This window comes from Mya arenaria, chromosome 5 (assembly GCF_026914265.1).
Source record: "Mya arenaria isolate MELC-2E11 chromosome 5, ASM2691426v1".
Classification (NCBI taxonomy): Eukaryota; Metazoa; Mollusca; class Bivalvia; order Myida; family Myidae; genus Mya; species Mya arenaria.
In genome coordinates, this window is record NC_069126.1 from 18,708,680 (window position 1) to 18,731,341 (window position 22,662).

The following is a 22,662-nucleotide window of genomic DNA, read 5'->3' on the forward strand; positions in this document are numbered from 1 at the left end:
AATTTCATAATATATTATTTATTTTTTTCTCCTATTTTTTTAAGGTGACTGTCAAAACTCCGCTAAGATGCCTGCAGACCAGATCACATACTCCGAGAAATATAACGATGAGAAATATGAATACAGGTGATCTTTTGAAAGAACATTTGATTCTTTGTTTCCATGGCTAAATATTTGTTGATTACATGGCATGATTTGACAAATGTTTAAAGGTAAAGCATCATTAGTTTATAAGAAGTGAAAAAAACTAAATAATAATAGTGAATAAATGGCATGGGATATGATTCTTATTTCTATACAGTGGATAGACATTGCCAGGCCAGTTCCTTAACCATCCCTCATGTCTTGAGGGTTTAATTATGTGTTTCAAATGTTTGTATATTAAATAATTGACAAGGAACATGTAGATATTTGATACGACCACTTTACGTTGCCAAGTAACTGCTGAAGTAAAAAAAGTACATTATAATTTTACTGTACAAGAACATACTAATGTTTGTAACATGATTTCAGGCATGTGATTCTGCCGCCCGACATTGCGAAGCAGGTGCCCAAGACTCACCTGATGTCAGAGACTGAGTGGAGGAACATCGGGGTCCAGCAGTCACCAGGCTGGATACACTACATGGTCCATGCCCCAGGTATATAAACAACTTAGTAGTGTTATAAAAATTATGCACCAGTCAATTGTAACCACGGCCCCCCCAGGTCCGGGGAATAGCCAGGACTTTGACTTTCGGTCCAGCCAACCCCAGGTAAAATCCCCGCCCTGCGGGGATGAACTGATGGTTTAACCCCGGCGAAATGCCCCTGCACCCCAGAGGCTCTATATAAGGCCCAATCTCTGCTAAATTTGGCTATGACAAAACCACTGCGGTCACCCGGCCCTGCGGGGGCACCTGGAAAGTAAAAACACGGCCCTTTTCCCCGGCTATCCCCGGTATACCCCTGGGCCTGGGGGGGGGGGGGGGGGGCGTGGTTACAATTGACTGGTGCATTATCTCAGTTACTCTAAAAAAGATGTCCTCTCTATCACCTGCCAAAAGGCAAAGGGGATATAGTTAATGGTAGGTGTGTGTGGGGGAAGCAATCATATACAGATCTTGCTTAGGAGAAGTGCGTTGCAAAGAAATCATAGCAGTTTTTTTAGTGATTGCCCTTTGTTAATGTTTATACTTCTCTTTTGTCCATTGCATAACTTGAAAAGTCTTTAAAATTTTGATTTTAATTTCATATGCAGATGCGTCAAATGCAAATGCAGTGAGCAAGGACCGTGCCTTTGGCCCGTTTAAAATGCCGTTTGTTAATTTTCATTGTTGTCCTTTGATGTAAGGTGAAGCGGATACTGTTCTTAATTCTGTGGGGGACATTAAAAAATAGTAGATTAATGGCTGCTCCAGTGCAAACAATTATTTAAGTATTAATTATCCTACATGATTAAACTTTGCTAAACCAAGGTGTTTTCAGGCATTACCTCAAAAGGTCAGTTTAATACTTATATTGCTTCTTTTTCATTTCATTTGATATTATAATGAGTTTTGCTTTGATGGAGGCTTCAAAAAGGCACCTTGGTGTGACTGTTGTCAGTGTTTTTGTCGTGCAAATGGTCATCAGCTTATTATTATTATTGTTTATCATGAAGAATGGGAGAAATTCCTTTCCTTTGAATCTTATTTCAGAGCCACATGTGCTCCTGTTTCGACGACCCGTGCCCAACACAGGGCTCCCAAACGCAGTGCCAGGTCAAGGTCAGCGGACAGTGGCGGCGCATTGATTGAGCTGACCCCAGTGGCATTGCTGTGTTATTGTGACAAAGTTGTAGGGTGCATTTGACACTTGTACGGTGGAATGTGCTAGAAAATGCTATGATATCTATTTTAACCTTACTGTAACTATTCAAGATTACATGTGTGAAGTAACACTTGATACCCATGCAATACCCATGTGTTCAGTTGTTGATATTCTTTGATCTTGTTTATACATGTGTACTGTACTGTACAGTAAATGATGGGAGAATGTAAAACTAAATCTGTCATGTCAATCTAAAAAATATCAAGTTTCTTATATCTGGTATATTATTGTTTAAAATAAGTAAGGTTATTATTATTTTTCACAATTTTGCTAGTTTTCTTTCATTGGAACAATAGTATTTCGAAGAGGGATCATCTCTATTCTACAGATATAATTTCACATTCATCCATGAAATACTGTTACCTTATGTTCCATGGTTTTATATGATGATTTTACTAAGAATACAAGTAATGTGAGGTGCAAAATTGTATTGGCTGGTCATTACTTCCAGCTTTGACATACTAACTGTATTTCAGTTTGAACTGCTTAGCAAAATCTTTTTGTATGGGAACTGGTGGCTATGTCTATTTATATATTATTACATGACCAGTTTTCAACAGCCGTTGAAAGTAAACTTGGCATAGCAAAAAAATGCTTAAAAAGGTCCAGTTCCCAGAATTTCTTTTTCAGCGATCTTTTTTTTTAAACAATTTCATTCAACAATTTTTTCTCTTTTTGGTAGCTTCTTGTTTCGGAAATATGGGTAAAATAATTTTTTAAAGCCTTCCAGTAAATATTAATCTCAACGTCATGGTGCTGGTGTGACAATGGTATTCATATATAAAAAATAGCACAAGCTACCTTCCCTATTTTTGGGGGGAGGTATAAATGAGGAATAGCTTTTGTTTTGGCCTAAGTTATAACTTGCCATCTATACCCTGGCAATAAAAGATCTGTACCAATATGCACCAGAAACTGTTATGTACAAAATTAGTGTTTAGTTGCAATATCCTTTGTTATGTTCTCACTTGTGTTCTTTTCTGAAACTTTTTCCTTCCTTTCTTTCCTGTTATTCTATATCCATCCACTTTTGTTTATATTGTGTCTTTTCAAACTATTAAAGCTATGTTACCTATGTAGTATGTACATATATCTAAATGATAAGAAGGTTTGTGGACCAACAAGCTTCGTACATTCAAACTGGGCTTAAAAAAGTGTCACAAGTGAAGTTGTAGCTATATCAAATTTAAAGTAAGAGCAATTCTGTGAAGGACATGCTGGATTATATTGCCACTGGAAAATATGTTATGTTTGGATAGTAGACTTGTACAAAATAGTATGAGACTTAATGTTTAGGTGATGCTATTTTTTCATTTAAAAAAACTTCATTCAATAAACAGTTCACATATTCTTTGAACAGTTGCTTCAGATTGGGAAGACTTGTATGGGAACCTCAATATTTTTACTCCTGTTTTAGATTAGTCTGTGTTCACAGTTTTAAATGTTGAATAATTGTGCTGGTCATTTATTGATGTGTAACTCAGTGTTAAGTGTAAATGTTAAATGTTAGCCTATTTACTAGTAGTTTTATTTATGAATAAAAAGTCAAAAGAAAAACATGGTTTGTTATTCAATGTAATGACACATTATGCCCCCAAAGGTGGGCATATTAAAATCACACCATCAGTCTGTGTGTCCTGCTAAAGTTCTGCTAGAGTCTAGGCTGTAACTTTCTCTGGTATGAACAGATTTAAAATAACTTAAACAAGACCTGAGTTCCTACCTTTAAAGCTGCACTCTCACAGATTGAACGTTTTGACAACTGTTTTATTTTTTGTCTTGGAACAAGCCAATTTTTGCAAAAATCCATGGAAAACAGTGATATAAGACTGCTGACAAAATATTTGATTGCAGATCTTTATATTTAAGGTCAAAATTAATGTTTTATGCATTTTTCTTAAACCGTTAGTAACAGTTTAAGCCATGAAACATTGATTTTCGACCAGAAATATGCAAATTTGCGAACTGATCATTGGTTTGCAGATATTTACGCAAAAATTTGCTTTTTCCAAGACAAATTAAAAAAGTTGTAAAAACGGTAAATCTGTGAGAGTGCAGCTTTAAGGTCAAGTGTTTGAATACTGTGGAATGCTGTACCAAGGACAGAGTATAGGTGGTTGTGTCTGGGCATGCCACATGTGTTTGAAATACCAAGATGATGTGTCGCTTGCGAGACCAGCGTCCCTACCTCTAAGGTCAAGGTCACAGTGTTTGAATACTATGGAATGCTGCAAATGAGACAGAGTAAATGTGGTCGTGTCCAGGCTGTGGCATTCTCTTGTATGGACAGATTTTGCCACATGTGTTTGACCTACCATGACTACGTGTCACATGCAAGACCTGTGTCCCAACCTCTAAAGTCAAGGTCACACTTAGTGTTTATTCACAATGGAATGCTGCATATCAGGACATAAAGAGTATAGGTGGTTGTGTTCGGGCTGTATCATTCTCATGTATGGACAGATTTTAAAATAACTTGCCACATGTTTTTGATGTACCAAGACGATATGTCGCCTGCAAGACTGTGTTTCTACCTAAAAGGTCAAGGTCACACTTAGTGTTTGTTTACTATGGAATGCTGCATATAAGGACATATATACCTAAGGAGTGTAGTTGGTTGTGTCCAGGCTGTATGGACAACCATATGTTTGGTTGGTCAGTTGATACGTTTGTAATAGTTTATGGAGTGAACTACTCCCAACAGTAATAGAGATATAAGTACACATAACAATTGTGATTGATAGTGGCGCCTGACATCTTTTGTGACCTACAACCATTTCATCTTCATCTATGTGCTTTAAACTTTGGGCTCAATTGGAGTTGCTGTAACATTATTTTCCCCTTTTTTAGAGGTAGCCTCTGTTAACCTGGTACAGATTTCCAACATGTTGATAATGTACCAAGACTTAGATCTGTCTGGCATATTTTTCCTGCTCTAGGGTCATTTCCTCGTCTGCTGTTGAATGCTTCTTGCAGTTTATGGAGCAAACATCTCCCACAGTATACACCGCCATCATGATGGGCAGTAGGACCTAGCACAATTCTTTTTGCCCATGTCAAAATTTGCCCTTATCCCCAGCCAACTCTTTTTGTGCCCTAAGGTTGGCTAGTTCTGGCTTAAACTTGGTAAAGCGTCATGGAATTTTCAAATAATTTGGCACAAATGTTCACCATTATTAGCTTGTTTGTCACCTGAATGAGGCCAATAAACATTATAATTTTCAATAATCTTAAAAACACTTTGATATTTCTTTCAGTACCCTTTCACAGAAATGTTTCGTTGGTTACTTGTTATTTGGCTTGACTTGGCATACAAAGTGCTTAAAGAGTTACCTTTGTCCACCTGTACACCTTTTGATCACTTGTTTAATTTTCCAAACCCTTCTGATTGCACGTATTGAAAATCTGGCTTTCGTTGCATCTTTTATATCTTATGAACTGTGTATGCATTTTAACAAAGTACATAACCATTCAATTGTGACTCACTTGGTGCCTCAGGCTTTCTGATTAACTTAATTTAAAATGTGAGTTCTAATCACTTATTTTTTAATTGACTTTTCAAAGAAATCTGAGCATTACTGAGCGGAGGTTTATTTTGTATATATCACAACTATTCTCAACCTCGTTGCCTCCTTAAAACCCACTTTGCTCCATGGAAATTCTATAATTAATAATACCTTATATATATATAAAACTTATACAATGCATATTTTAGTTTCATTGACAGGAACATATTTTACAACAAATTGTTTGATATTCAGAAATAAGAGGCGTTTACTGTATGTTATGGAGATGGAGGAGTAAATATTATATTTTAACTAAACATAACACATTTCTAGACTGATTTATTCAAATTTCATATAACTGGACATATTTATACAGGACAGGTACAACACAAAAAGGAAAATACCTTTCTTTCTTTTTCAACGAATCCAAACACTAGAAAGCACTGAACAGTGATATTTATGTATCAAGATATTGTTTCACAATACTACTACATATACCACATGTACTTGAATGTAACGACAGCATAAAAGTGTCACATAGAGCGTTTTAGAGCAAACACAAACTTTTCTCTGTTTGTAGTCAACTATTAAGTCAATTCTTTATTAGTGCATATTGTCTCTGCCAATATGTGTACCAAGTTTCATTTGAAAAGTTTTTAATGTTTCTTATAGTATTGGCCAATGTTAAAGTTCCTGCGCTTTGAATATGCCGAAGACAACACTAAGGCTATAAAGACAACTCCATGGCTATGACAGCAACACCAAGGCTATGACGGCAACACCAAGGCTATAACAGCAACACCAAGGCTAAGATGAAATAACCATGGCTATGATGACAACACCATGCCTATGACAGCAACACTAAGGCTATGATAAAATAACCATGGCTGTGATGACAACACCATGGCTATGACAGCAACACCAAGGCTTTGATAAAATAACCATGACTGTGATGAAAACACCAAGGCTATGATGAAATAACCATGGCTGTGATGACAACACCATGGCTATGACGCCAACACCAAGGCTATGATGCCAACACCAAGGCTATGACGCCAACACCAAGGCTATGACGCCAACACCAAGGCTATGACACCAACACCAAGGCTATGACGCCAACACCAAGGCTTTGATGCCAACACCAAGGCTATGATGCCAACACCAAGGCTATGATGCCAACACTAAGGCTATGATGCCAACTCCAAGGCCATGACGCCAACACCAAGGCTATGACGCCAACACTAAGGCTATGATGCCAACACCAAGGCCATGACGCCAACACCAAGGCTATGACGCCAACACCAAGGCTATGATGCCAACATAAAAGCTATGATGAAATAACCATGGCTATGATGACAACGCCAAGGCTATGATGACATAACCATGGCTATGATGACAACGCCAAGGCTAAGACGGCAACACCAAGGCTATAACGGCAACATTAAGGCTATGACGACAATACCACTTAACATAATAAATTTACCAAACATGATGAAAATATACAAGTTTGATGACAGTCAATATTGTGATTGTTAAATATAACAAGAACTTACTAGACTTCTGCCACTCAGATAATTGTATTAACTGTATGAACTTCATGAAATATAGTCCAGTGTGTAAACTTCTGGACCAATCCTAACATCGCCTGACTTCTTTGACAAAGAAACAGGTTGTGATTGTAATACTAGAATTTTAAGATCAAAATATATCTTAAGAGTTACAATGTCTATATAACAATCTGACAATCACCTTTACAAAATCAAGGTAACAGGCAGGTCAGAACTGGACTTAAATTCTACCTCCTCCTCGAACTCAGATGTAATCAGTCTTTCTTTCAGAATATTGACCAGCTCATCCTTCCCTTCACCACATGTCTTCTCACTTGTCTGTAATCCACTTATGTGTTCCATAATTTCACTAAGCTCATCATTGCCACTGTCCATACGATGAAAGGAGTAGCGAGAACCAACTACTTTACCATCTACATTGACATTCTTGAAGCTCTTGTTAATCATTCCACCACTTTCTTCACCCTCTTCTGAATCTGTTTCCGTTTCATCTAACGATTCACCAAGAAGCTTTTCCTTCATTTCATCTCCCTCAGATATTCTTTCTGCTCTTCTCTTTTGAGCTTGTTCTCTGAAATGTTCTTTAATTCTTTCACTCACGATTGATGATTTCGACTTAGAAACCAGAGTTTCCTTACAATCATTTATTGGCCCAGTTTCTAGTTTGTCCATAAGCTCATTTGTGGTCTTGTGCTTGGTTTCAAGTTTGTCATAAGATTCATGCATCTTCCTTTTGACAAGATATGTTTTTATGCCAGTAAAATCATACTGAGTGACATCAGGCCTTTGTGACTTTGAGGCAAACTTGTCTTGACCTAAATATCTCTCAATGGCTTCCTTGGAATGCTTGTGTGCCATGTTTGTCACAGAATACACTGAATTGTAGGTGTTGTATTTGGCAGATGATGAAATAGACTCGGACCAATCATCCCTCAGAAGTCCATCCAGTGAGCCATTTGGTTGCTGAGGCAGAGTTGCAGATTTGTTTGCATCAGGTTTTGGTAATGGTGGATGGTTAAGTAGGTTTTGTACTGGAATTTCAGGTGGAATAGGGGGCAGAGGTACACCAATGTGAATTTGCTTCCTTTTCACATTTGTTTTGTTTGTTTCACCAACATCTGTTTGATCCTTTTCCTTCTCACCTTTTTCAGCATTGTCTTGGTCTTCTGGAATTCTTAGAACATCATAGTAGTTTGAACTACACGTTTCACTCCCCTTTTCACTTGGTGCTTTAGCTGACACATACTTAGCATCATGCAAGAGGTCCCATGGGTATATCTGGTTTGACTCCAGATCCTTAGGATTGTAAGGCACTCCCCTGTCAGCATCAAGTGGGTTTTTAACCGTGATATAATACTCTATCTCACTGTCATTTGAAGTACCGTCAGCATCAAGAAAATCACCGCTCTCACCGAAATTAAAATCTTCAAGGTAAAGCTTTTCTGTAGCATTAGGTTCACTTCCTTGTGGCAATGTCATAGCTCGCCCTTTGAGAAAATGGTAATTTGTCTTGTCAGACTGAGGTTTTTCATTGGGTAGTTTCAAGGTAGCCATTTTCTCACTATCATCCTCAAAGTCTGGAATTTTTGGTCTCTCTTCTTGTTTTTGCTCCTGAACAGTGATGAAGCCATGTTCTAGCGGGACTTGTCTCCGAAGTCTACCCTTGAATGTAAAGTTCTGCGACAATGCATCATTCTCTTGAATGCCAATACAACTACGGGCCTGCTTTTGCTTCAACAGACGAACCTGTATCGATAAAGGAAACATATATGTTTCAAGCTTGAGCACGTAATATAACCATTATTATTTTCAGTTTTAGCAAATGGTCCTTTAAAGACTTGTGTAATTACTAATTCAGCTCTAATTTAACAAACATTGTTAAAGAAACAACTTATAAAAAAAATATCTGCTACTACCAGGTCCCAATTTCTTGTAAGTTCTTAGTTTGAGTAGCTTATTTTATTTAGCCATTTTTCTAAGGTTATCTTGATTTGACTAAATACAAATTAGTATGATATCGTAAAATACATTCCATTTATGGTCCAAATGTATGTGTGTAAAAAATGGTACTGTAGGCACTAATTATCAGTGGCAAGGCCAGTGGTTAGCATATGAGACTCTGGATCAGAGAGTCCTTGATCCAATCCCAACTTTGAGCTTTGTTAATGATTAGTACCGATTATTACCCGTGAAAGGTAAATGGTTCTTATTCACATGTCCATAGCAGATAAAGAAAAAAGCTAAAACTGTACATAAGTTGTGTTATTTGTAAATGTAAAATAAATATGACCTTTTCCTTGAACTTTTAACCCATTACCTCACTAACTAGAAGTTAGATACCTGGAGGTCTTTTTTCAGCAGAGTCCACCAAATGTATGTCCAAGGGGATCTTGAAAGTACACTTTCTCAGTTTCTGACCTTTCCCCCCAAACAAAAACTGCCCCCAACAGCCTAAAATATATTACCTGAAGATCTTTATTACAGCATGGCAGACCACATGTGTGTCCAGGGGGATCATGCGAGTACTGTACGGGTTCGATTTCTTCTTTCTCTCGACGAAACGGGTTCCTCACATGGAAAGGGAACACTCGTAGCTGGAGAGTGAAATAATTCTTACATGTTTTTGTAAGTTAAGGTGTAATTCATCATTTTTAATGAAGTGGTGAATTGCCATTTAATAAATAAACTCCTTGAGTAGGAGAAAAGAAAGAACAGTATCAGATTGATATTCCAGCTTAAAAGGGCATCTGTTTACCTTTTTAAGGGTCATACATGGAAAAATATTCTGACACAATGATGGCCCAAAATCGCACACCTGAGTGAAAGTTTTAAACTTTGGTAGAGGGCCATCATAAGATGCTAAATACCATATATCAAGCTTCTGGGCCCAGCTGTTTTGGACGAGAAGATTTTAAAAGATTTCCCTATATATCTTTATGTTAAACAGGTGATCTCCTGGGCGTGACCAGTTTTGACCTATGGGGCTTACTTAATTTGAACAACCTTGGTAGAAAACCACTAAATGAAGCTTTATTTTTTGTACAATTTTGAAAGGGCACCACCAAAAGAACATCCCTTTGAAACTAATCATCAAAATTGTCCAACCAGTTTAGGAGATGTTGTTTAAAGCAATTGTTGTTGCCAGACATGCAAGCCAGATGCAGGACAGACTGATCACAATAACTTAACATGAGCACTTCTGCTCAGGTGAGCTAAAAATGCTTCCAATTAGAGCTCTATCGTTAATAAAATGCTCTACTTAGCCCAAAAGCATTAGTAACACTATTGAAAATTTAATAATTAGGCTTCAGTTTACAATTAATGTTCAAATGAGTAACTTCCAGTTGTTGTTTGTTGTTTGGTTTATTAATTGGTCACCATGAAATATGTGAACAAGTCTCTTTTAAAGCTGAACAAGTCCGAACTTTAATTACACGTTGTTTTAGAAATACAAATATCATACCTAGTTATAACTGCTTCCAAAGACGGGACTAGGAAGAAACATAAGTTATAAATGTTCAAAACACCAACATTTCACAACAGCTTTATAACAAAAATACAAAGAATTATCATACAAGAAGGCTTTAGGAGCAAACACATATCCATGAGTGTCAAGGGAGATAATGATTTCAGTAATGGACTTCCAGTTGTTTTATTGTCTCCCTTAACATTAATTCATACTCCATCCATGGTCTCAAACTCAGTCTATAAAGCAACTTTCTTCAACAAAACAAAAACTCCACCTGCGAAGAAGGATCTACTCTGTCACTAAGGCTTAATGTTATTAACTTCTGAATTTGATGAATGAAGTTCAAACAGAATATAGAATTTACATGATGGCCAATTTTCAAAATTTCACATTTGTCATGATATGAAATGTATGGGTACTATTATGCATATAAAGATATAAACATTGCAATCAAGCTTGTACATGTAGTAAAGAAATAGTGACCATAGGCAAGGGAAGCTACATGGTGTTTTTTTAGAAAATTAAAGGGCTTTGACACCTGACTAAAAAGTTTGAACGAGGTTATTCAAAGCAGTTGAGATTTTTAAACATTGTGACAATTGGATGAGAAATGGTCATTTTTGAAAGCAACATAAATGAGGGTTTAACATTATATAAACCATAACTCTGGAAATTGAACTGGTTGTGTCCTAGATAAAATGCCCATTATAATTTCCACCCTTCTTACGAAATGATTGACAGTAAAATTGTCCCTGCCTAGATTTCATTATAATATAACATAGTGGTAATTATATATGATATCCTCACACGTGTACTCTTTTGTGTGCTTTATGCACATTGCCAATGTTTTAAAGGTTGTTGTTGTTGTTGTTGTTGACATTGTAAACATGTGTGTTAAAGATTGGGAGATAAAGTCGCATCTTAGAAAGCAGACAAAGTGAAATTGGTAAATTTTGATGATTCAAGATACTTCCAAAGTGATAACTGCAATCAATTTTTTGTTTAAATTTATTGAGAATTATGTCAATAAGCAAGTTGTTAACAAGTTGGTAAGGATTGGTTTAAGAAATGCCAAAGTAAGATAGGGGACAAACAAAATAGTGTTTTTGGTTAAATTTTGACAATTCAAGGGCCAGAACTCCACAGTGAATTGTTGCATTTTAACTGTTTATTAAACTCGGTCAATATTCTATTGGTATGCCAATTATCATTATGACCAAGTTTGATAAAGATTGGATAACAAGAAGGCTTAGGTAAGAGCGTTGATGATGACACTGCCAGACTGCATGATCTCTATGTCTGCCATGCTTATACTGCACAGGTAACAAAAAGCTAGATACAGTAGTTTATTTAACAAGAGTGCTGTACACAGACCATCCTTCTCATGAGAGTGTCAATGAGTCAGAAGCCAGAGTTATTCACCTTGATACATGACTGTACACTTGTACACAATTTTTTTGTATTATCATTGGTAACATGTTTATTAAGTTTTTTTCAAGGTAATGACATTGCAAATATTATTAAGGCCTCGAGTTTTTTCAATAGTTAAAGTCAAACTTGTGAATTGCTGTAATTAGAATTTCAAATATTACATAACTTTGTGGCACTTTAATTCATCCATTTAATCAAGGCTGTGGAAATAATAACAAATATCAAGTTTCATATTTTATTATTTTTATAGAGAATTTTGCACATTAATACAAAATTTGTAACATGTTAATCTGTTTCTTACATAGCTTCCATATAAAACTATACTATGTTACAAGAATTGTGCAAAATATACACAGAAATTTCTATACAGTAGAAAAAGAACGAAATGAAAATGATTATGACAAAATGGTATTAACAAAATGTGGCGAAAATAACATACACAGTAGAATCCAGTACAATGTTATTCAAAGCCAAGAAAACAAGAGCTCTATTCCTGGTCACTCATTATATTTGTTATAAGTTATTGCACCAGTGAAGTATAAGTCAACTAGATTGGCAAAAATGATTGAAAAATGTGAAAATGATGCAGATTCTATCAGCATGAACTGCATGGCTAATTAATTATGGGTTCTTTCCCAATTCTTTGTGTTGTGTTCTTTCATTCCAATGGTAAAAGTTTTTTAATAAACCTTTTTTGTTCTTGAATCTGGTATCTTAAAATATATGTTTCAGAAAAGAATAATCCTGAACTCTTATTTTTACTTTTATTAAAGGGGACCAGAAACAGAGATTTGTTTTTATTGGTCCTTATTATACATAAAAAAACTCTATTTTAAAACTACAATAACAACTTTTTTGATTTTGTAAATTATACACAACCTAGTAATTTAAGATAAAGTAATAACAATCTTTATGAAGATTCTGTATAACTATTTTAACAATGATGACAGTGAAGAAAAATATACTTAATATTATGTTAATGTTTATCTTGATCACAACAATTTGAAACCAAATATATCTTAACTCACACAACAAATTATATAACAAGTTTTCCAAACTTCTTTCTTTTTTATTTAAAGCAAAAAAAAAACATGCATAAACTAATATAAATAATAGCTATTTGTCTTTTCAAAATAATTATTGTTAACTGTTTTGTCCAAAATCAACAAAACAATGTAATTGGTGATAACAATACATTACCAAATGACTCAGAAGAAATACATGTATAACAAAAACTCAGTGTATAAAACTACTGGCTTCAAGGGAAACTTAAAACCACAGATGTGCATTACCAAGCTATGTGTAGTGTTTAGTCAATAAGTAACATGATCAGTTGTAAGCCCTGAACAAAAATCACTGTGTGTTCATTTGAACAATACAAACATTAAATGAAACTCAGGCCCAAGTTTTTAAAAGAACTAAAGAAAAATCTGAAGTGTACCAGGCATAAGTACATTATTTAATTTAGCCAAAAATAATGACATAAGCTTGATTTTACCAATCAGTTTGTTTTTAATTATCTCAGTTCGAAACTAAATAAAAAGCCTCAAAATCCTATAAAATGAGAATTCAGATGAGATTTATCTAATCATAAATTTAGGTATAATTTTGTTGTTTTTAAAATGGTTCCTTTTTCTTAATTTATATCATACAGAGTCTGGCACTCTTAAACATGTGTACACACATATCAATCTATATATATATATATTCTGTCACACTTTTTCCCAATCTTTCACACCGACATGTATATTGCAATATCAAAACATTGGACTTCAGATATAAAATAGAATTACATACATCATACATGAAAATGATGTAAAAATGTTACAATAAGCATGCACTAAGAATCTCATGTCTTAAAAATGTATATTTCTTATATGTTCAATGACAAAGCACCTTTCTACCACTGAATGTCATCCATTGTCACTGCAATGCAACAGCATTTTCTACAGTTTTGTAACACACAATTCGGTGGGTTTAGTCATTTTTTGAACAGCAAACTGTTTTTCGGCCATTACGACAGCTTCCTTTTGATAGTACTGGTACTTCACAAAGTCATGGTATTGGAACAAAAATATTCTCCGAATATTTTAAAACAAATCTTACTCGCACACCTTTTCGTATCCTTCCATATTTGAATTTGTCCTACCTACACTAGGACTAGTGTCAAAAGTCACTTTTTGGTGCTGGAAGACACGGTTTTATAATTCATGTACATCACATTTTAAATCCTGGCTTTGCCAAAAATAATATTATATCAGCTGCCTTTCAGTCATGGTGTATTGTAAGTTAGTGTTTCTAAAAATAACACTTGTCACAACAACTAGGTCACTGGGTCATGCACATGCACCTCTCAAGGTCATCTCCATGGCAACTAAACACAAAAAAAGTCACATGGGTACAGGAAGCACATGAGAAGATTGTCTGCGAGTTTTCCGGCGGGTTTTTCACAAAACTGTAGGCAAGAATGGTACAAAGTTTCTCAAGATGACAGCAGAAAAGGAAAGGAACCATCATACGACAACTTCGTATATAACCTTTTTAGGTTGTTTCGCCTTATCTGGTGTAGAGTATCCACTCTCGTTTCCACTACCGAAACTGCCGCCTTCCTTCATGGGGTCTTCGGGGATACTTCTGAACTGCTGGCCGTCTTTTGTTGGTGTGCGTGGAGAGCCATTGAATGACAAGTCTGAAAAGAAAAATGTAATAATGCGTAACTCTTTTTTCAAAACAAGTTTTTGACATGAAGCACAATCATATCAATAATCATTTGAATCTTTAATCCTACATACATCTTTATAAGAAAAAAATAATTTTAATTTCATCGAATGTGAAAATCTTGGTGAAAAAGTGTTTTGATTGGATTGTAAAAAAAGCTGCCCAAAAGACTGAATGGAATCACTGAGGCGTATCTATGGATAAGGATAAGAATAATATTGAATATGGCCAGATTCAAGGGTGAATCCTGAACATTAGAACCCCTGGCCTGAACCACACAGTATCTTCCAACAATGGTCCTCATAGTGAAACATCATGGATGCCATATATACACATTGTCACACTAAATTGCTATTTGCTTTATATATTTATAGTTTGAAATATTCTATACCTCCTTGTTTATCACTGTAGTATGGGTCGCCATTTCCACTGATGTCTGAAAACATACAGAAACAAACATTGAATACCACATCAACTATAGAAACAAACATTGAATACCACATCAACTATAGAAACAAACATTGAATACATCACCTTCTATAGAAACAAACATTGAATACAGCATCATATAGTTACTTGATATGCACAGGTTGCAAGCTGGTAAACCTTAAATTCCCTTCAAATCTAGAAAACAACATACCGTAATTCTTTAAATGTGCTCTTAAGCTTTTACCCTGCTATTCATTTTCTCTGACCCAGACTTCAATTTTCCTCATATAATTACTTTTTTCTTTGTTTCTATATAAACCAAATAGAAATAATTCCACTGGGAAAAAGAAAGATTTATGTGCAAATTGCATTAGGAATCTAATTTTGTACAGACAAGTTTCGGCTAACTTCTATGAATAATGCATGCTGAGATTTCTGGATTCAGTAAATGAGTACCAACATCATTACTGGGTGTATATATATATATACCTATATGCTGCCAGTAATTTTGAATATTTCAGGAAATAATATTTTTTACAGTCTCATCAGTTTGATCATATAATAGGAATGCCTCCAGATAAATATTCATATTAATAATTTAAGCAATCAGGGAATATAGTCTAGACAAAAAACAACAAATTGATTTCAATTCCAATTTATTTCATGTCTCAGATTTGGAAATGGCATCAGCATCGTACAAAAATATGGCCAAAATATCTACTAGTAAGAGCTATTTTTGTGGGCATTAATTGACAAACACAATCATATTACTAGCACCAAAAATAATTACTGTTAATTATTCTTTTACCCACTTTATATTATCATTGTCTTTTGATCATATACATAATTACAATCCTTATCTTGACAATGTTTTTAGATGGTACTGGAATTAGGAACTACCTATTTTTAAGCAGTAAATGCACAGGGCAATTCAGTATAAGTGACATGAAAACATCACTAAGTAAACACCTAGCTAACATCTGAGACAAGAATTCCTGCAACAAGCAAGGTCTAATGTTGGCATTCTGATCCCAAGTGTTTATGTTACAGAAAGTCAGACATCTACCATGTGCCAACTCAATATAAACATTCGTTGTACTTTTGCTATGTTAGTACCAATAAACCCCTTACATCAATTAGTGTAAACTGCAGTGTCTATCTTCATCAAAGGGAGGTAATATCAAACTGTGACAATATTATTGCTAATGCCAGAGTTATTGGACATTTTAGGATGGCTTAATTGTATAAGGAAAAGCCAATTTGGTTTAGCAGAGAAAATACAGCCCTTCTTTATAGCATAGAAAAGGTAATACAAAACAACAAAATAAAGAATTACGTCCCTTTAGATCTACAAACATTTACACATTTTACAATAACACATTCTACCGGGATACACTACTCTATTCACATACAGATTTCACTGTACTACACAACTATGCATTTCACACTGCTGTCATGTATTCAGATACACAGGCATTTGAAACATACATGATCCTCCAATTTGTTCAGTTATCTATTACATACCATTTCAGTCAAAATATTTCTTACCCAACAAAGGCTCAACAAAAAATCTTAAGGTTCCTAGCTGAATGATCTGAATACACAACATAGCACAAAGACAGAACAAATGATGAGATAAAATGAACATGATGATAAAACATGAACTTACTTGCATTGCGCCTATTCATTTCATATTCATATTTGTCTAATGTGTGAGAGTCATAAGATGTGTCCCCATAAGGGTAATTTTCTGCCGGATTGTGATACGAAATGGGGAAATTGCCACTCCTACTGTTAAATGTAAGGCCACCATCTGAAAATCAAATTCAGGGGAGGTTACTCCTGTATTCTTATTTTACTAATTGAGTTCTTGGCCCTTAAAAGTGTTATGCCATTTTTAATCTGAATTTATATGATTAATTATGTTTTCTTTCTAAAAAAAAAAGGATTGAAACTTGACATTCCTTGTAATGCTTAATATGTATAGGCATATCTAATAGAAAAGAAACAATTTCAAATTGAATAAAGCAATTATTAACTTACATTGAAATCATAGAATTATATTTCAAATAAAATTTTATTATTGAATTATGCTTAACATAATGGATATCATTGAATTACATTGTTCATTAAGGAAATAATTGAATTCATGACTCAATTTACGCAGCACTGTTTATCTTACTATATGAATCAAGTGCAGATGCATTAATGCAATACTGTTAAAATGTGTCTTATATATCTTTGCACTCTGGAATACAACAAAGCCTTCTTACGCTGGACGCAGATGGGTAATAGAGCAGGTTTATAGAGTTGGAATTGAATAAATTTGGTAATAAAAGCAGGTAACTAGTAAGGTTATTGCAGTAAATGTTTTCTGAAACTAATACCTTTAGAAATAAAACTGCATGATTTCTCATTGGTTTAAACTGAACAGCCATGCATTTAGGTAAACTTTCATATTAATATCTTGTAAACACATCTTTTTTAGTTTATAACACATCTGCAATATATCATGCAGGTTAATAAAACTGGATATTTTCCTCGTATTTGTGAATAGCAAAATATTCTATTTACATTCTTGTAAAATATATTATTTAATGATATGAGATTCTTTCTGAATTTTGTATTTCATTTCATTTTTATACCTACAATAGGCAAAAATTGGTATTCATTTTTTTGTTTGTTGCATTTATATAATAGCGCTATGATTATCATGTGATTTTAAGATTGTTTTTTGCAAGTATAAACGAAGTAGGCGGAATGCAAGCAAGCTCGGTTATGAAGCAGCGGGATGAGTGGTGTGATGAGGTTGCTATGGGGTTAGTACATCGTAAGTAAACAAAACATATTTCACAGAGAATAGAAACACAAATTCTATGAGTAGAAACTATCTACATCTCTCAAAATACAAGCATGTGTTAATGTCTCGCCACAATTTTCAACTGTTTAAATTGTATTCCAAGGAGTATGCTGTATCAATTTTGGAAAAGAAGATATTTTCTCAATTGTTAAGATAGTTAAAAAGAACTTAGTCATAAAGTTACACCAATAGGCAATAGCTTTACCCAAATAGCAAGATCACAGCAGGCAATTTAAAATGGAAATCAGTAATTAAATTAATTTAACATTTCCAAAACGGAAATGGGACATGAAATTCTCTGTACTGATTACAGCATAACATACAGCTCCCCCTGGCATTTCCGTCATGCACATTTTATTCATGCAGAGTGCAGATTGTGAACATGAACTGTTGTAGCCAAGAATGGAAAAGTAAATAAGCATTATGACATTTATAGGTTTGGAGGAATAGCTAAAAGATATGATCCAGATGTGGAACACATTTCCTCATTCCCATGTGAACATAGAATGCATGATATAATTGTACAGAGAGAGGGCAAGCAACTGATCATGATAGTCACCTATACCATGATTGAAGTCATTCATTTGAAGTTAAATGTAGATGAAAACTGCCCATTCAAAGGTAACATACACTTATGCATCCTTTGGCAGCTTTATAGATTTCAGCAATGAACCAAAGAAGAGTTTCAAGCTATTTGGGCCCAAAGAAATATCAAGAGGTTTTAAGTGTAAGGTCTACATACAAAGATTTTTAATGAAGAGAACTCTGCATTGAGATATTTTGGCAGGGTAATAAAGGCTAACAGAACAACACAAAGGTAAGTTATGCTACTGGATCAGAGGAATGGGGATACAAATTGTATACAAAGTCATATATAGAGGGACCACTGTATAACAGACCATAGAATACTGGGAAGAAGGACTCACAGGTACCACCGTATAACAGAATACCGAGTAACAGGGGGAAGGGATCTGACGTTGAGACATGAAGACTTACATGAGATATTTGCTGAGAAGTTGTTAGTATGGGCTGACGATGAGTTGTTGTTAGTAGGTCTAGTTAGTGTTCCTTGGTTGCTACGACTATCGTATGCCATTCCTAGCGAGGTCATACCTGTGTTTTCATAGCTGTGAGGTTTCTGGTGTGGAACAGCTCCATTGCCTTGCTGGACTGTACGTGGACTGTGGGGGTCTCCTGTGTAATCTGTAAAGATAAAAAAATAACTTGATAAACATACATGCAATTGCATACATAAGTACCTTCACTTTGGACTATCACCATTGCGTTGGGACCTGATTTTATCAATTTTAAAGTACTTAATACTTAAGAATGAAGGCTGGACTCACACATTTGCAATTTTGGATGTCTTTTCTGTACATTTAACATTCAATTGATGACTTTATAAAATACAATTTTAAGAATATTCAATTACAATTACAAAGCAAGGAATATCCTAGACTGTTTCACTATTACAGGAGCTAAAATACACCTGAACAGCCATATTAGTTTCACAAAACAGACTTATCATATTAAGAACTTAATTTCGAACTAATGCTCCAGGGATCGGTGACATCGTTTTTGAAATATGAGTGAATTTCCAATAGCACACAACATCATAATATGCTAACATCAATAGAGTCATTTGTTATTCACGCAGAACTAAGCTGACAAATTGAAAAATGATCAATCTATGGGGTAAAACAAGAAATCTGTGATTCCACCCGCTGTTTTCTAGACTTGCACTTCAATACACTAGTAGAGAAACATTACAATGACCAAAATATCTTAAATAAATGTCTGCCCTAAATAAAACTTTAAGTAAGTATTAACAAATTCATGTCATTATAAGTATTACCCTTTTTCAGACGGACAGACAGTATGAGAGTGTGACTACTGTATACAGTACCTCCTTTTGAGCGCATAAAAAGGCATTAATGAGACTGATAAGCCTTGTTTAATTTTATATGGACAATAAGCACACACATAAACACTTCACCAGGTCATTTTTGTCTTTGCTCTTTTTTGCAGGACTACGATGAGAATAACTAGACAGTAAATTATATTCCTAAGTCAAAATTACTATGTGCACTTACTTTTGTTTTTTTGCCGTCGTCGACATATAATCACGATGAGAATAATAAGAAGGACGGTTAAGATGGCGGCACACACACAGCCGATAATGATCACCTGTGTCTTGGTTAGGTCCGGCGTGTTCGCTGCATCTGAAGTACACAAAATAGGTCATTTTAAATAGGTCATAAAAGGAAAGAAGTTCTACCTCCGACTTGAAATGATACAAATAAAGATTCAGCATATTTTACAGATAAAGCACACAGCCAGTATTGTACTAGTGCTACACAACACTTAAATATAATTATGGAAACACACAACCAAGATTATATTGTGTTTGATGCCATATTAGATCTAATATTAATTACCTTGGCACAACATAATCATCACATCTAGACATGAACACTTTTTAAATAAGACATAAAATGTTGAAAGAAAGGTGAATCCAAACAGAAAATCGCAGAAAATACCATTTATAAACATCGGAACCAGGAAACAAATGACCAGGTAAATGTATAAGAGTTTGTTACAAAGTAAAATGTGGCCTACTTGATTATACGTTATCCATCATAGCTTAATTATAAACAAATTCCATGGATTACTTTTCCAGAGAAAAACTTCTCCTGAATGACTTTTTCTCGAAAACAAAACAACACTGCATGAAAATCCAAACGCAAAACCCCACCCTTTTCTGTGAACACCAACGTTATTACATTTTATCAATATTGAAAATATTTAATGTAGGTGAATATCAGATATTGCCATAGTAACCCAACATTTTAATAATAGACATCAATAATTCTCTGCCATGTACCATAGTGATTGAAATCAGCAATTTGCACACAATTAGTAACTAATGGTAAATTAAACCACCCCTTTGTAACCAGTAACTAATGTAATCTAGGAATAATGGCTTTTGTCATTCCTCCATAAAAATACATGCACATTGGGAGAAAGTGCAACATAGAGATTTGTGCTTTAACTAAAGTGCCTCATTGAAGGTCTAACAAATGCAAACCATTATACAGAATACATGTAGTTTAACAATGATGAGCATCTTGTGTGAATAAAGAACAATAAAATACCATGTATTACACAGATCTGTTCAAGCTGCCCTCTCTAATATCAAGGATTGAAGTTTAATTATCAAGTCCTGTCATGAGACTCATTACAAAATTTAATTACTGGTTCTGTCTCAAAAACCAGCATGTTCCTTATTAACAAATAGTTACCATGGCAACAGAATGAGATCCCAGAATTGCTTTCCTACTTTTTAAGTTCTCCCCTTGTCTTACAAGGGGCTGAGCAGGCTGAATGGATGGAACATGTGTAAAAGACATGCCTCGTTTATCCCAGGAATTAGAAAATGAATCTTTTCCCCTTAGACATGCTGGTTATGCCAATGTAGAAGTTCAGCTTTCAAAGGGAAAGAGTTTTAAGTGGCATTAGAAATAGAAGAAGTTAGATGTTTTTGGTTTTCATTCCTCCAACTGCAATTACGGCTCACATACTTTAGGAACTTCACCATGTCTTTTCTCTTTGTTTTCTCAGAAAATTATCCCTAAGGGTGTATGTAATTAATACACAACATAAACATTATTACCCAGAAATCTGACAATTACTAATAGGTTCAAGCATGAATTGTGAATAAACTCTACAAATTACAGCAAAAGAGACCTTTATTCCCAACTTTTTACAAATGATACACATTTAGAGATAATTTCGTCTACTTTGAATAATAACAAACTGTTCCTCTCTTTTTTCATTTAAAGTCTGAGAGACCAGTAACCAATCATTAAATGGCCATTTTTAAACATTCTTTCCTTCAAATTAAACTTAAACACCAGAAGAGAACACTAAAAGCATTGTGTAATACTACAAATCTACAAAACCTTCCCCACCTCAAACACACATAACCATACATCTACAAGGCTGTGATGACATTTTGATAAGATCAATTACTTAAAAGCTCTGTTCGACCAGAAATTTAAAATCATACAAAGTGCGCTTGATTTGAAGGACACTATTGACAGATTTGTAGGTCTACTATATCTGAACTATATTTAAACAGACATAACATGGTGGAATTTAATTATGGAAAATTAAATGTATAACTTATGGAATATAATACTGGGCATTATAATTATGTTAAATTCACTGTGTATGAAGGAGAACTGACAAGGCATTCAAATAACATGAAAAATGACCCTATATTAAAATGTAAATTTTTAAACAACCTTGGACTCCGCTTCATGTAGCTTTCCCATGAATCCACAAAACAGCAAAGACGCATTAGAATAAAATGTCAATTGGAATAAATTGTCATGTAAATTGTACAAAAATCCAGTTAGATATCGCGCAATTTTTCATTTTGTCTCTTCGAAAAGAAGTTCCTATGGCCATTTATCAAACCACAAAACTCATGAAAAAATTTCATTATACCAATTTAACATACATTTGCACACAATCAAAACGTCATGTTCCATAAACTGTAATCATGTTCAATAAATTGTTATGCATTGTAACAAGTTGGCTTTGGCGTTGAGATACAATAACAGCATCATTGTTCAATCATTGTGGCATTTTGGGGATGACAGTGATCAAACATGTCGTTTGGTTACTGTGGCTGTTTCCATCCACCAATTCATACATTTCATATACACACAATCGTCATGTAATAATGTACCTCAATTTTTGACAAATACCCGTCAAAAATGGTCTAAAACTGGTAACCAAGGAATCCTGGTTGACTTAATAAGA

At 34.6% G+C, this 22,662-nt stretch overlaps 2 protein-coding genes across 8 annotated transcripts in view; one reads left to right on the top strand and one right to left on the bottom strand.

Moving 5' to 3' along the window:
• Positions 1–3,402, top strand: part of LOC128233429 (cyclin-dependent kinases regulatory subunit 1-like) — a 48,962-nt gene extending 45,560 nt beyond the window's left edge. For all 4 annotated transcript variants that reach the window (XM_052947100.1, XM_052947098.1, XM_052947099.1 and 1 more), the window contains 3 exons: positions 45–126; positions 514–641; positions 1,680–3,402. In XM_052947100.1, coding sequence (XP_052803060.1) covers positions 68–126; positions 514–641; positions 1,680–1,774 — 282 coding nt within the window. In that variant the 5' untranslated portion in view covers positions 45–67 and the 3' untranslated portion in view covers positions 1,775–3,402. The remainder of the gene's footprint in view (positions 1–44; positions 127–513; positions 642–1,679) is intronic.
• An 8,644-nt stretch (positions 3,403–12,046) lies between these two features.
• The window catches only part of LOC128234408 (hemicentin-1-like), a 55,963-nt gene continuing 45,347 nt past the window's right edge, over positions 12,047–22,662 (bottom strand). For 3 of the 4 annotated variants that reach the window (XM_052948625.1, XM_052948627.1, XM_052948626.1), the window contains 5 exons: positions 19,926–20,054; positions 18,946–19,035; positions 16,642–16,785; positions 14,935–14,979; positions 12,047–14,514 (listed from right to left, as the gene is read on the bottom strand). In XM_052948625.1, the coding sequence (XP_052804585.1) occupies positions 14,339–14,514; positions 14,935–14,979; positions 16,642–16,785; positions 18,946–19,035; positions 19,926–20,054 (584 nt within the window). In that variant the 3' untranslated portion in view covers positions 12,047–14,338. The remainder of the gene's footprint in view (positions 14,515–14,934; positions 14,980–16,641; positions 16,786–18,945; positions 19,036–19,925; positions 20,055–22,662) is intronic. The other variant, XM_052948628.1, reaches the window with a different exon arrangement.